The sequence below is a fragment of the Aulonocara stuartgranti genome (genome assembly GCF_965226115.1).
Source record: "Aulonocara stuartgranti genome assembly, chromosome: 18".
NCBI classification, from domain to species: Eukaryota; Metazoa; Chordata; class Actinopteri; order Cichliformes; family Cichlidae; genus Aulonocara; species Aulonocara stuartgranti.
The window spans coordinates 28,704,835-28,721,121 of NC_138954.1; the positions used below are offsets into that span (position 1 = coordinate 28,704,835).

A 16,287-nucleotide genomic window follows, 5' to 3' on the forward strand; every position below is an offset into this window, starting at 1 on the left:
ATACACATATATATATATATATATATACACACACACACTGAAATCAAGTCACAGCTGAGGATTCTGGAAACAGTTTTTAATTAGAAAATGACATGAAATTGAAGATTGAAAGACAATCCAAACTGCTGTCAAATGATTCCTTCTGTGTCTATAATTTAGTTAAGGTAGTGATACAAACAGTCTGGTAAAGACTCCAGTGAAATCCATGTAGAGCACCGTTGCTGACATCCAGTACGCAGAGCGGTTTTAAAAGGGGTTAAGATGAGTTATCAAAGTCATATGCTGGCTTTGTTTACAGTCATAAAACTCTTGTGCTTATACTTTGAATATCTAAAATATACATTTTCCAGACAGCATCATGCGTGTTTTTCCTTTTGCGTCACCATACACTTACATCAGAAAATAACTCATTTTGGTAAACAACAGACAAAGAATAGCATTAAGGAAAATCCTTGTATGGGAGTGATTAAAAAAACAAAACAACTCAAAGTTAAATAATCTTGGCCTCAAAAGCTAAATATTACATTTTAAGAGAGGATGAAAGGCACAGGAATGGTTCAGGACATGGATATTGCTGATCAGGTGAATAAAGGGGGAAAAAAAAGATGAAGGACTCAAGGTTGTGTTTAAAAGCTTCCTTTCATCCAAATTTCATATATTTGCGTTTCCTAATAAAATGATGTGTATCTGATATAATAAATTAGTTGTAGTAGCTCATTAATTAGTGTTTGCCTCCTCTCAATCAGTGTAAAGACAAATTTATTAAAAGCATGCATAAACTGCTGTGTGTGTGTGTGTGTGTTGATCTGGTGGATGACTGACAGAAGCCCCTCAAAGTTTATATTACTGTGGAGTGAAACACTGAATACAATCAGCTGTAGCAGCTTGTAAACAAAAACCCTGAATGATATCTAATAGACAGTTGTCGATGCAACATTTAAAAAAAGTATTTTATGTTTTTCCATTTTGTACCTGCATATTCCAGTGTCCACTCCAATAATCTCCTTGATCTATTCCTGAGGAATGGACAGATGCAACTCCATACACGAGGCTTCTGAGAGAACCGTGTTTCTTACACATAGAAACAAGAGATCAGGGTAACCGAGGACCGGCAGTGTGTAGGGTGTGTCAGTAGAAAGGCTGCGTCAGAGAGAAACGACGCCCGCTCATTCACCCACAGACTGGTGTCTCAGTCCTGTTGCATTGATTGGCTGAGATCACTGACCGAGTCCAGGGAAGGAGTCGATCTGGACCGTATCCTGAACAGCTGATCCTTGGCTGGTGTAAGAGATGCGGAGCCTCATTTTTAGATTGACCTGAAAGGAGAAGCAGGACTTAGATACACACTACTACACTGAGCACTACGTCTCCTGTGATTAGAATACAATAAGCCTGACGTGGGGCACATATTGCAATGATCATGTCAAATACAAGATATTTGTTCAAGATGAGAAAACACCTCGTATTTTAGCATTGACACAGAAAGATTGCAGATACAGTCATGCAAAAAGTAAGTGCAACCACTGAACCTGTTGGCTTTTTGACAGAATTTAGGAAGCAAAAATTTGGATCTCTTTAAAAAGTGCCTGATATAAAAACACATTTTTGTTGTCGTGCTCATGATTTAAATGAAAAACACCTTCAGTAAATACACCTCTGCATTAATCACACCTAAAATGTGAAAAAAATGAATATGACCCAGTATTTCCAGATGAGTTGCCAGTAACTGGTTTCTCTTTAGGAAGTCACAGGTGAAACCTTTGTTTCGTAAACCTCTGACATGTCGGCTCTGGTTTTCTCTTTGTCCTTGAAAGTGAGCATGAGTATAAGAGCATAGGAGATTCTTTGAAATAAATCACATGACTATAAGGAAACTCATGTACAAATGGCATAGATGCGAGTAAACCCCAATTTGAAGTCCAATGAATATAAGGACAAAAATCAGGCCTTTTGAAACAACTTGCTCTGGAGAGAAAGTTGAAACAGGGTGCTGGAAATGTTATGGTTTGGAGTTTTTGCTTCTGGTTCCTGTCTTCTTGCACACACCATCCATCCATTCTCTTCTGATTATCCAATTCAAGGTCAGAGGGGGTTGGAACTATACCTGCTGTCAAAGACTGGGAAGTAAGGTGCACCCTGGACTGGTTGCCAGTCTGTTTCAGGGTTAATACAAAGGAACAAACAACCAATCACACTAGCATTCACACTCATACCGGCCAATTTACACTCACCAACTGCATGTCTTTGGCCTGTGGGAGGAACCCGGAGAAAATCCACACAAACACAGGGAGAACATGCAAACCCCACACAGCCTAGCTGGCCAGTGGATTCAAACCCAAGATGGCTGTGTTGTCACGTGACATTACAGGTGCTGCCCACTGAGAATCAAAAAGGTTCGCACCAAGCACACTTGATCTAAACTGATTGGAAGCTAAGCAAGGCCGGGCCTGTTTAGTCCTTTGATGTTCAAGGCTGATTAAAGCAAATCTGAGCCTCTGTCTAAAAGCCGTGAACGTTTTTAACATGATGAGCCCAAGCACACTGGCAAAGTCACTAAGGACTGCCTCAGGGAGAGGAATTGTAGCAGCTTAGGCAAGATAGAAATTCCACATTTGAATCATGTTGAAATGTTACAGGTGATTTGAAGCAAGCAGTACAAACCCTCAGATATTTTGGGAGCCGAAGGTGAATACCAGCTTTATTTGTGTGTGTGTTTACACCACCTTATTGGGGTTGTTGAGGACCACCATCTGGGTCACTTTAGCTGTGCCTCTTGCAGGAAGAGAGTCCCCGCTGGGGGCCTTCATGTGTAACTGGACACTCTGGAAGGAGGATCAAATGAAGCTTTGAAGTTGAAAGCACCCAAACCCACACACGTTGTTCAAATCCATTTGCTGCACTGGTGTTTACCAATGAGACGTGACAGGGGCTAAAAGTGACACCTATCAGTAGGGCTGTAGGGCAGGACATTAGAAATGCAGAGGTCCTGCTTCTAAAGGTTTTACTAAACAAGCTGCACAAAAAAAATCTCAGAGCCTCAGAAACAGTAATCTCACAGCAGCCACTGCGCTCCTGCTATAATCCGCACATACTGGTTAAATGTGTGGCAGACGGTGGCTCTTGAACAGCAGTTTAATCATCTATCAGTGAATGATTAGCAGGATTTTATTGCTGGTACTGATACAAACCTTGGGCACTGCAGCCTGCAGGGTGAAGCCTCTGATGTCTGACTCAGTGGAGTTGGAGGCGGTGAGTGTGACGGTCAGGCCTGAATCGGACTGTTTCTCACAACTCAGTGTTACAGTCACACCGTCCTTCTCATACACAGTCACTGTGGCAACTATGGAAAATACAGTGTAGAAGGCTGCATTAGCTTAAAATCAGTATTTAGCCACGGAGAGTGCATCAGTCCCTTAAAGAGCAAACTTCAATTCAACCCTATCCACCTGGTTTCTTCTAATTATCGTGACATTCCAGAGATTATCCAGTGACCCGATTCAACCAATTCTCTAGCTGTGTGCCTAAAAATCACGCCCTGTTTCCTGTTTCTGTAGTTCGTTGTGTGTATATGTGAAGGTCAGACCTGGCGTGATGGGAGTGGGCTCTAACCCTCCAAGCAGATCCAGGAGGTCTCCTCCAACAGTGTTGGGTGTGCTGACAGGAATGGGAGGAGCTGCGCTGCCTAATGCCGGGCTGGGCTGCAGAGGCTGCTCAGAGCCACCCAGCAGGTCCAACAGATCACACACCTGAGAGACACCACAGAGGGGAGGAGATAATCCAGCTGACTGCACATTATTATTATATGCAAAAGACAGCTTAACAGAATAAACTTTATCTAAAAACAGCTCTGGAAAAATGTCCAAAATACTACGATAAACATGAAACTGGCTGAATGAATAAGACCCACCCATTTTGTTTCAATCCTTATTCTTAACACCCGACCACAGCTGTTAAACTTAGCTTTACTGGAATTTGATTTGCATAATAAAACAGACAAGAGAAAAGCCCGCAAACATACCAATATAGCAAAGGATCTGAGAACACAACCACTAATGTTCATAAAGCGTTGTGGAGTTAATGTGAAACCAATATTTTTAATCACAGCCCATTACAGAATGACAAGCTAAAATGAAGTAAAGCCTACCCTATCACATGTGCAATTTTATGTTAGCTTATTGCTTTGGTCAAGTATTAACTTAAGTTTGAAATCTAAACTAAAACAATAAATTCTCCAGAGGGGCGATCTCTCTAAAAAGGAGGTCAGACCCAGACACTGGGATTGATCTATTCAACAGGCTAAAGTGTGACCCTAACTGAATTTTTCCCATCACCTTGTACCTGGTTAGCAGGCTGCTGTGGCTCTCCTGGCTTGACTTTGACTGTTTGACTCTCCTTGATGGTCTCCCCGTTGGTGTGACCCTGTGAATTCTTTTCAATCACAGGCATCCTCTCAAGCACTGCTGCCCTGTGAAAAGAAGGACTATTTCAGCTCTTTTGGTCAGAAAAAAACATTTTTATTCAGTAAATTCCTCAGTGGTTATAATGACAATATATAAAAGGCCTAAAACAGCTCCACATCTCATTTTCTAGAAAATGTTGACCTAACCACTCCCTTCAGTACCTCATGTGGTCATATTTTTTGAAAAGAGCGTTGTATTCAACTGCCCTCTGCTGGAGCTCCACGTCTATACAGCTGCCGTAGATGCTGACGATGCTTCTGATTCGACTGTCGGGAGTAGAGTTATGAAGAGAAAGAGGCGCAGTTAGGGGATTCACAGGGTCACAGTCACTGTTTGCTGCTACACAAGAGTTTCTTACTCCACATTCTCAGTGATGCGCGTGCTGAGTTTCATTGTAGCGGTCAGAGCAAAGCCCCTTGTTGACGGGGACGACATGTGGGACTGTAGCACTGTTTCCAAGACGTCCAGGACGTAGTCCTCTGTGACCTGAACAACAGACATGTAAGTGCAAGGTTTGACAGCTGGCAGCACATTTTTTAATCTAAAAAAGAAACGCAGTGCTCGTAATTTCAGCTGAATTTATTTATTTAGCAAACAGAGAAGATTATCAGAAGACACAGTCAGTAACTAAGTAATGTTGTACTAACACTTTTTTCAGTCTTTTTAGATCAGCGATGTTACACTTGCTACTGAAAAAGTTGTGGTCACTTGTTTTATTGCTATACAATAGAGACGTGTTACAAAACAGATCATCAGAGAGACACATGTCGGCATATGTGTCCCCGTACTGGCTGACTGACTCAAGCATTAGCCAGAGTCAAATGTCACCTGATAGGTTGACCTCTGTAACCCCTTTACTGATGAGTTTATGAGGGAAATCACTTATTTTGGGACAAAATGAATGAAATATGAAGCCCATTTTGTAAATTTTGTTCATTCAAAGTATCCTTTGAGTAAAAAAATGCTTGTGCTCATTGGCTAATATGGTGCAATTGACAAGTTGTCCAGTGAGCGTGAGACTTTTCAGTCAGATCCATCCTTTACTCGTCACGTCTGGTTTTAAAGCACTGAAAACGCCGATCTTCAGGCTTTTATTTGAAAATTCACAAGCCACTCGATGTCACTGTGGCTACGTCCATGCAACAGTGCACAACAATGCAGTTTTACAGTGAAAAGTGCTTCATTAAAAAAATCAATGGACTTTATCAGCTTTTTTTCTGCATGTTGGAATGTGTGTAATTATGGGTTTATGAAGCATTTGATCAAGGAGATCTATTTTGAAGACAATCCAATGACATGAACTACTAAAATATTCAGGGGATGAATATTTAATGAGATTTGAACAAAAAAAAAAAAGGCTCCTGTCATTATCACCATTGCTAATTTTCAGAAGAATTTCAAATTTGAATTTCTGCTAATGCTGCTCCTTCCTTCTTCCCTGCTCGTGCCGACTACCTATTTATTCCCAGCTCAGAGCTGTAGCTGTGACTGCAAATTACACTGTTATCTTTGTGCCGGAGAATTTTTACATGGAAAAACCTAAAAGATAACGTGTATTTAAAATGACATCATCTGACAAAAAATTTGGATTGCTAATTTATTGCAGCAGTGAGCAGCAGAGAGCAACAAGCATGAATTAAATAAAAACCTAAACCAGTGTTTGCTGTGCTCTGTGTACCTGCACAGGTTCGGTCTCCTGACATTCTCCTGTCAGCAGCAGGTCTCCATACTCTCCGATACACCAGCACGCCACCTGGACCAGAGGTTGCTGCACATACAAATATTACATAAATATTACAGAGCACATAAAATATGTGATGTTGCCAGACTGGCCTGCATTGCGGTTTGAAATATCATAGCCATTTTCCCCAGATGCTGGAAAAATAGGAAACAGTGCTGGGCTGCAGATATGTAAATACTCATCCAGCTTGGATCTGAAAATAAAGCCGTCTGCATCAGCCAATTTCAAACTGAAAGCAAAGCAGTAAAGCCAAAGCAGCTCTGTCTGACTCAGGACTATTACAGCCCTTTCTCTTAAGAGGGAAATTTATCAAAAAATTCTAATTAACTTTAAACTCTATGAACACACAAAATTATGACCATCTCTCATCAGTGAGGCTGTGGACTGAGACCCACTTTCACTGACTCAAGTCTGATCATTATCCTCATGTTTAACGACACCACATCTGCAGTCAGAGCTGCTTTTTTTTCACGAGTTTATTGTTTGATACGCTCAGACCGTAACGATTTTATATTATATATCAAACAGGAGACCAATTTCCGTGTTTGAATTCTGAAATGATCTTCTGAGAACAGAAACCATCCAGACTCACAGACCTGCGAGATGTCACTGAGCAGAGCCCGGTAGAGCTTGTGAACGGTGTAACAGTGGAGCTCTGAAGTGTTGGTAATGAGCTGAATCAGGTTGGGCACCGTTTCGTCTCTCACGTCGCCCCCTGCCTGGCAGAATGGGTATCAAACACAAAACACCATACTAGAAAATAAACAAAACAGCTAATTTGGGGGTAACCTACATTATTCCTTCAGAGACAACAACCTCCCTTATGGGGAGATTTTCATAGCAATAAATACACATTATGAACCTTTAATTCTTCCTAGTTATGCTCTTCCAAGCACTTTTTCTATCCTGCATCATTTTGTCTGCACAGGACTAGTTTACACTTAACTATTCTCTTAGATCGGTGTAACATTTAAAGCTTTGTTATCTAAAAGCTTGAGAGATGAGGTACACACAATCTAGAAGTCTAATGTATTAAAAACATATTTTAACACAATCATAATGCATTCACAAAGAGTTATGAAAGAGGACCCTGTAAAAGAGGCAGCATTTACCGTGGTGAGGACATGCAGGATGGTGTCAATGTGCCAGCGCTGGGAGGGAGCATACCTGACAGAGACAGAGACACACACAGCTAACTCAGTGGTACACACACACACACACACACACACACACACACACACACACACACACACACACACACACACACACACACACACACACACACACACACACACACACACACACACACACACACACACACACACGCTACTGCATCTAGCACACATCGAAAAAGAGAAGTGCCTCAAGTTGTTGAATGATACACAGTAGAAACGCTGCAGGCTATTCAGTCGCGGTGCCACTTAGACAGGAATATCAGTGTATGTGGAGACGGACACTGAGAGAGAGATGGGTGCATACAGCGTAGACACAGGCACTTTTCTTGTTACAGCTTCAAGGCTTACACAGCTGCATCACCGCATTTTGTCATACGCATGAATATACAGTGTATGTGCTCGCATGCATGCAGTGGTGATGAAAAGCCTGTGAATCCATCAGATTTTTTTTTATAACTCTGGCTAAATGTGACATAAAAAATCATCAGGTTTTTAAAAGAAAGATGAAGAAAACGCATGACACAGGTAAGAAATGATCATATCTGGTTATGAACTTATTGAGATGAAATGAAGGTGAATAAGAAGCTTTCATTTAGTGGGAGTACAGTGACTTGTGAGTGGGCGTTCTGTTTATATTTAAAGATTGGAGATCCCTCACACTCTGATGTTCACACTCAAAGCACAAACAAAGGACTTTGGGATGACTTCTAACTCCACCAATCAACAGACAGACAAAAAGAGGAAATTAAAAATCAGTGCTCGCTCAAAATGAGGCCTGTAATAGTCAGGACGCAAGGCAGCAAGGACAAAAAGTCCCTGCTGCACATCTGCAGTGTACTACAGATCACCAAGACAAATGAGAAGGCTGCAGGTATGCTATGGTGGTGGTAGCATCATGGTTTGGGCTGGTCTTGGTAGGACTAGCCTTTAATTGTGGGTGGTTTGCAAAGAAAAACTGTCAGAACTTTTGTTTGTAAAATGCTATTAGGTCATGCAGCAGCACAATAACCCTCAGCACACAAGTAGTTCAACCATAGAATGGTTAAATAATATTGTTAATGTTTTTTTAAACAGCCAAGTCAAAGTCCTGAACACAATCTAAAAGAAAAGCTGGAGCTGAAGTGACCAGTTCATAAGTAAACCATCAACAATCCAGAGTTGAAGCTGTTTTGTATAAAGGAAGCAGCTAAAACGGACATTTAATAACAATTTTTCTGACCCCAGAGTGACCAGATATTATATTGTTGTCTCATTTGAAATATACAAACTTCTAAAGGGTTCACAAACCTTGAAGCAGCGCTGCAGATACACTTTGTGTATGAAGTATATTACACTGCCTTCTCTGCAGCATTTCACCTACCTTTCAGCAGCATTGAATATACCGCTGGCAGTTTGAGACCTGAGCTCGGGGGGGCAGGAGGAGAGGAAGCTGAGCAGTTCCTTCATCATAGAGCGGATGTTGGAGGCTGACACCAGAGCCAAAGAAAGCTCCAAAGCACGGCTGGATGGATCGGAAAAGAGAAACAACGCTGATAATGCTGGATATACAAGCTGATCCTTCTGTGCTGTTACAGCTCAGGTCAAAACGTTCTGAGCTGATAAGATGTTTGCTTGCTCAAACTCTCCGTGTCCATCAACATTTACAAGTTTGCTGAAAATCCCTTTAGCAACACTCTGATCTGTCTGTAACACAACTCACTGGTTGGATCAAAATACATGGAGGAACTCTTCAACTAGAAAACATATCACCAAGGAGAAATAGTCCCAGAGCAGCATTACAGTTTTGAGTATACAGACTGGATGTGCAAACTTTTCTGATATTAGTCAGCAAAATATGCTTTTTTTTAACTACTATATACTAGTTTGCAATATATTAATATTAATTGTATATGAACATATATATTAATTATTTTGTTTTTCTTACAGCACAATAAAATCTGTTTGGCTACATGATGAAACTAGAGATGGTAGTTAGCATCAAGCTTTAGTGTGAGGTTCAGACTGTTAGTGAGTAGCACAGTGGGAAGCTACACCTGCCAAAAATACAGAATGTTAATGTTGCCAGGTCAGTGGCACTGTTACGTCGTTTTATTGTTATTTCATCTATAAAAATCAATCACTACTTAATGTGAGCCAATTAAAAAGTATCAAAAACATAACAGGAAATCAAATACTTCTAGAATCATTTTAACAGAACATCTACAGATGTTGAACAGCTGTGCTAGGCAAAAAGAAAAAAAGAAAATCACCGCTTAACAGAAGCATCCTGGTCTTTCAGGCAGTCTACTATAGTCCCTCGGTGGCGCTGCACTGCATTGTGGTCTGTCCCAACAATCTTCTGAAGAGAGGTCATGGCGATATAGCTAAACAGACATACACGAAAGCCAAAAATAATGAATGTTTTGAAAGTTTTAAGTATCATTCTCTATTATAATGAAGCCGAATTCGCTACACCAAGGTCATCTAAAGTGACTGTGTGTGGAAACGCATCCAGTGGATAAATTATTAAAATGTGATTTCAAAAAATGTTCAACCTGACAATAAAGATCAACAACAAAAGAAAATCTTAATTTTCTCAGCTTGCAAGCATGAATAATTCATCACTTCACTTCAAATAACTCATGGACTGATCAAGTATTTATGTGGACGCAGGAGAGACGCTACCTAGTCAGGCAGGTCTTGCAGGAATAAACCTGTCACTCTGCAACAGAGAGATTCAGAGGACCTGAGGGTAGAAACTAGACAGACCTGTCTGCCCACAGGGCCCTTATGGGGACGAACCCAGAAAAAGATTGTAACACAATAAAACCCTCAGGAAACCGCAGCAGCGCCTGCTGGAAAATAACATGGTCTGAAATTGAGAGCTCAGCATGAGCAGTGAGCAGCGTGACCTTCTGGTGTGGCTGTAGAGTAATGGCTCTAGAGAAAGTAATTAGTCAGCTCAGACGATAAGAGCCTGTTGGGAGATTTCGCTCTTTGGCTGTAGTGAGTTTTCCATTAGCCTGAAAAGGTGAAATCACCCTGAGAGATAAGAAAGGGAGAAGGAATGCATACAGGGGAGGATTAGACAGGGAAGAGGAACAAAGATCTGAGGAAAATAGAACTAACCGAATGTTTCTGTCATTGTTCAGAAGAAATCTTCCCAGAATGTTCACGGCCAGAACCTGCAGCATGAGTAAAGGGAAGTGTATGTCTATGAATTAATAATTTGATCAGTCAGCAATATGTTCAATGTATTCACATCACTAAACACAGTCTCTTACTCTGAGGCCACTCTCTGACTTGATGTCCAGCACAGTGAGAACAGTCTCATACAACACAGCATTGCCCACAGTCTTTGTACTGTCTGTGTTGGTCGCCACCTGTATGGTAAACACAAACAGGCAGACACACAGCTAGTACAGTGCCAATTAGATAAGAGTATAGTTAAAAACTAGGGTATTTTTAACTACAATTATCAGATAAACAAAGACGACAGCTACATATCTGAAAACGTGTCTGCACTGGTAGCTCTTTAACTCTTCACCCTGTGAAGCTGAACTGAGCAGTTTCTGTCAAGTTTCCGACCGACTTATAGAACAAAATGACTGAGTTTGCATCAGACGTTAGTGAGGGTGGTCTCTGCCTACGCAGCTACCTTTGAAAAAACACTAGAAACTACTCTAATGCTTATCAAGCCACGTCTTTACTGATATATACGGGGGTACCAAATTCATTAATAAAGGTAGAGGAGGCGTCAACGGGCGCTGTCTTTATGGAGGAAAGAGTTTCAAACAAATTGCTCTGCAGAAAGGCCAGATTTTGGGTTGCAGCTTTTCTCAAGAATTAGTCACACATGCAACATGAGTGAGTGACTAATGCCATTTGCCACAGGAAACCATAGATATTAATAAATAAGATAGTTACACATGCTTCAACTCTATCTCTATGAGAAACAGTTTCAGTTTTGAGAAGAACTTTCTGGCTGGCTCTCATGTATCATAAAAATGCATTTCAGGTAAACTTTCAGGGTCATGTAAACAACAGGAGACGGGTGACTGGTCAAATGAAATGTTTGCTCATTCTGAAATGGCTGACATGTGGAAACTTTTTCAGATCTGACTGATGTGAACTGAGCCAAAGAAAAGCTTTTTTTGGTGAAGGTGAACACTATACCTGAGCTAGGAGGTCGTTCATGGCATCGCTCGCTGCTTCATTGTTGCGACCAAGGATTCTCAGCAACCTTAAGATGCGTACCTGTGTTTGGAGACGCGACAGAAGGAACACGTGGATGGGAGGTGATTTTGGGAGGTGACAATAATCTAGTGTTTGTATTAGTAACACAGAATTAAACTACATTAATTGAAGATTTCGAGCCATGAAGCAGCACATAGTAGTAAAAATAAGTCCTGCTAGCCGACTCTGACTTTACACAAAGTGTAGCTGGGATGTGCAAGGGGTTAGTGGAATGAAATCCGACCTGTAGGAAGGGATCGCTGATTCCTGCCACATCGTGGTCTGGAGAATAACCCGAAATGACGAGACCTTTCATGATCTGAACCAGATCTGGTACCGTCTGGAATACACACAGCACAACCACATTGCGACACACATGTAGGAATACAGACAACATCTGATCAAGAGTAATCTGTGTGTGTGTGTGTCCCTCATACCTTCCTGAAGCGCTCAAGTGTTTCTGAGTTCCGCTCACACAGCTCAGTAATGAGCACCACAGCGCCGTGTACGACGCCTGAAGACAAATGAAAACAATAAGAAATAAACTGAAAATAGTATTCACAGCATGACGAGTTCACTGTGTACATCATAAAAGTATATTAACCGTGGTTCTTCTCAGTGAGCAGCGAGCGAGCGGCTTTGGTAAAGAGCTCTCCCAGATCGTGGACTTTTCTCACGATGTGAACAGCGCACAAAGCAGCCTGAAAGAACAGCGGAACAAGTCATCAGCAGCGTTACATCACACGTCCACTAAGCACATGACGGTGGGATGTTACAAGTTTTACAGCTCATGAAGGATTTGAAGTCCTATAGGGAACAGTACGCATCCTAAAAAGTTGTACTACGTCACACTAGATGATTATGATGAATATTTAACAATCAACCTGCACAAATGGATCCTACATACATAATACATTATCCCTGACATTAACATGCTTAGGTCAGTGTTTTGAGTATAACATACAGCTTGCCAAATCACACACAACACAATACAGATTTGCTTTTAAACTGCCACCTCACTGGTAGTAATATTAATATTGGTAAAAGCTGCTGGATGAATAATTGATTCCTCGCAGAAGTCCTCACCTTCTTTTTAATGTAGGAGTTGGAAGCTCGGAGCAGCCTGTCAATCTCTGGCGCCAGATCCCTGCACATCTCAGCTGACCCCATGCAGGCTAGTGTGCAGAGAGCTAGAGACTGTATGTACTGGTTACTGTTTGACAGATCACTGAAAAACACAAAAAGATAAAAATATTCAGTGTTTTATTTAAATCATCATTATTTCAGTAAACCTTCCAAGATGTACAATTACACATTAAGGAATCTGTCATTAACTGCACCACCTTATATGAATGACAACAGCATCGAGTTTGGGTTATTCTTACTTCTTAATAGAGTTGGTGATGAGCAGGCTGGCGTCCTGCTTCTCATCCAGCAGCATCATGGCTCCCAGGTATCCTACGCGTTTTTCACTGTAGCGCGGGCTAGCAATCATCCGAACGCACTCCATCTAGTATGAACAGCAAAAGCTCTTTTAAAAGTGAAAGTGAAGTAATGCCCCCGGGAAAGTTCCCTACCATTTAACCACTCAACTGGAGGTCAGTCTCAGCTCCAGAGCAGCAGGGAGGGCCTCAGTGGCCCAGTTCCAGTGTCCACCCTCGTAGACACGAGGGCTTTCGCAGACTTTGCTTGAGGGCATTAACAACAATTCACAGTGCTCTAGTAACGGTAAAAGTACAAGCTTAACAAAGCACATACCAGCAACATTGCTAGCAATACAAGGGAGCATTTCCGTGCCTAACTTCACTGTGTGCTCATTCCTTGTAAGATGCACGTGCTGGACATTACGACTTCACGGCTGATATGGTGTGACGAAGTGAGCCCAGACCCTCCAGCTACTGTGACGGCTTCTCACCTCCCCTGGCTCATTTAACCCGAAGAAACCCCATGACAGGCATTAGCCAAATCCCCTCACCTGACCAAAGTGAGCTGGGTAGCCCAGCATGTGCACGTAGAGCAGCTTGGCCAGGTTGTGCGATCGCCCTCCGTTGTCGGCTTGTCTGAACTGTGCCCGGATGGCTGCGCACTCCCTCTGAATGACCCCCCGCTCCTCACACTGCGTCCTGGCTGACCTGATGGCCCGGATCATCTCCTGCAGGGGCACTGATGGAGACATGGCTGTGTGTGTGTGTGTGTGTGTGTGTGTGTGTGTGTGTGTGTGTGTGTGTGTGTGTGTGTGTGGGAGGGTAGGTGGGTGGGGGTGAATGGTGAGATGTGTTAGTATGCGTTGTTTTGTGAAGGAAAGAGCATGATATGTTATTAACAGAAAACAAGAGTGTCACAACACTACATATGATTTCATTTCCTGTAACAACATCTCCAGGCGTTTATTAAAGCCGTCACTACACCGCAGGACGTAGTAAAAAACACTCAGATGGGCTAATTCAAAAACAACTTAAACAACAGCTAGTGTTTTCCTTTCTTTTTTTCTTTGGTGACAGGCTGATGGAGCACAAATAAACAGAAAGTTACTGTCATCTACCAATACTTTTATGAATTAGACTTGGGGAAATATACTTAAATGAACAGGCTAACTAACAAAATTAGCATGACTCTTCCGTGGTCGGTAATGCATGTCAGAGAAACGAGCCAGAGGCTAGCGCACTGACCGATCCGAGCTAACCTTGCAGATGCTGTCAAGCCTGGCATGGAGGAAAGAGTCGAGCTACTGAGCTAGCCACGCTAGCATAACAGTCTGCTTGTGTATGTGTTTTAAAGCGCCAAAATAACAACATACCTCTACAGTTCACAGAGTTGCCAGGTTTTGAAAAGTAAAGCCGTTCAACCGACGCCCCTCCAATACACGTCGGCAGTCAGTTGGTTGGTTGGAAACCCAATTACTGTATCCATACAGTTAGCGTTAAAATAGCAGGAGTTAACATTGTATTTCCTGTCACAACTTTCAAATTAAAGGTCAATTTGATAGTTATAACAAAAACAGTGAAACAAAATTAAATAGCACTTGAAACACAGTTAAATAAATACATATTTAATAATCCTATCAGTAATGAAGTGAGAAGAATGTCTTAAAGCTATTGTATATTTGAACTTTTAATCAATTAAAAAAAAAATAAAACTATTTTCTAGCACAAACTCACACGCACACGTGACATACAATAGAGATTTTACCTCTATATATCTCTGTTTATCTCTATATAAATCTCCATAAAAGTATAAATCACCTCGAGAACATATGCAGTCTCATCATCAACCATCAATTCTATTTAAAAGGGTTTTGTTTTTCACCGTTTTGTTTTTTGGGGTTGTTTTTTTGTTTTTGTTTTTTTTTGTATTTTTAAAGAAAGTCCCAAAATTCGCAATGTTACAAACGACACACAGGATCCGGTTACAACATGCAAACTTTAGCAAACAGCCAGTTTATAACACAAATGTCAGACTGCCAAATACACCAAGTACGCCACTGACTTACATGCAGGCACAGGTCACCAAAAAGCTGTAGACTGGATCTAGGTCTGGATAAAAGACAGTCAAGCTGAAAATTACACGCGAATAATAACATATGTCAGCTTCTGGCTCATCAAAAAAAATCAAACAAAAACAAACAAACAAACAAACAAACAAACAAACAAACAAAAGGCATGCAGTATTTGAATGGGGCATGGGATCAAGCTTTTATTGTGAAGGCAGAAGTACTTTTCCTCTTTAGCTTCGATGATGTGACATTTGACCCACCTCAGCTTACCGTACCTGTCCACTACTTCCGCAATTTGATCAGTCATTGTGGGTGGACTCCACCTAGTCTACGTCAGGCGTTTCAACAGGTGGATGAAACATTGATGAGAATGTGCAGCAGGCAGAGCAATACAAATGGCGTGCAGCGTGTGCTATAAAGACTTAACAGAGACTTTATGAAGACATCAGCACATCCCATTTTCAAGCACCATCAAAATGTGATAATTATTCAAGTTTTATTAACATACATCAAATTTACAAGATGAAAAAAAAGGAAAATCGTCTATAATGTGGCAGAAAATATATACATGTAATAAAATAATTATAAAGTGCAAAGACTTGTTTTTGTTACTATAGTGGGGTGATAGTGCCAGCACATAATGCTATAAACAATACATTGTTTCACACACCCTCACAGGGACACAAGGGAGAAGTTTAAAAATGTTAAGGTAAAAAAAAAAATGGCACTGAATATGCATAAAGATGATATTGCGCCATTCAGTGTAGCAAAAGAGCTCTGGACTAAGCCTTTTGACGCCAGCAGTGCAGAACACTATGAGGTGTTTCCTCTTTCTAGGAATTATCTTCCAGGAATGATTTCTTCACACCAATGTGTTTACAGTCGTGTCAAAAAGTTAGGACACAATTTGTGTTTGTGACTCTTTTTATGTGTTTCTACATAAAAATAGTTTCTAGTGATGAATAACCACAAGGATTTCATTGGCAAATAAAGAAAAACTTAGGGGAACAAAGTTGATTAAAAACACATTTCATCAGGTGTTAATTCTTTTGTAGCCCCAGGTTCTCCTTCATTAGCGGGTATGCCACCACGTTTTTACAACAGATTAGTCATTTTCCTGGAACAAATTGTGAGGAAAAACCAGACCAGTATTAATATAATAACATTTGTTGTCACCTCTTGACCCCTGTATTTAATACTCTA

The 16,287-nt window shown here is 41.1% G+C and overlaps 1 protein-coding gene across 2 annotated transcripts; it reads right to left on the reverse strand.

Moving 5' to 3' along the window:
- Nucleotides 1-61: 61 nt before the first annotated feature.
- Nucleotides 62-14,536, reverse strand: ap1g2 (adaptor related protein complex 1 subunit gamma 2). Of its 2 annotated transcripts, XM_082514559.1 has the most exons (22): nucleotides 14,389-14,536; nucleotides 13,567-13,769; nucleotides 12,977-13,101; nucleotides 12,678-12,819; nucleotides 12,196-12,292; nucleotides 12,029-12,105; nucleotides 11,836-11,931; nucleotides 11,532-11,612; nucleotides 10,640-10,738; nucleotides 10,485-10,540; nucleotides 9,626-9,739; nucleotides 8,737-8,877; nucleotides 7,314-7,368; nucleotides 6,798-6,920; nucleotides 6,139-6,228; nucleotides 4,819-4,946; nucleotides 4,622-4,726; nucleotides 4,339-4,465; nucleotides 3,584-3,746; nucleotides 3,189-3,340; nucleotides 2,724-2,822; nucleotides 62-1,316 (listed from the first exon to the last, which is right to left on the reverse strand). In XM_082514559.1, exons 2-22 carry the CDS (start codon nucleotides 13,765-13,767, stop codon nucleotides 1,218-1,220), a joined length of 2,370 nt encoding a protein of 789 aa, XP_082370685.1. In that variant the 5' UTR covers nucleotides 13,768-13,769; nucleotides 14,389-14,536; the 3' UTR covers nucleotides 62-1,217. The 2 variants fall into 2 exon arrangements, with proteins under 2 accessions (XP_082370685.1, XP_082370686.1); XM_082514560.1 differs by lacking the exons at nucleotides 13,567-13,769; nucleotides 14,389-14,536 and adding an exon at nucleotides 13,185-13,558.
- Between the last annotated feature and the right edge of the window lie 1,751 nt (nucleotides 14,537-16,287).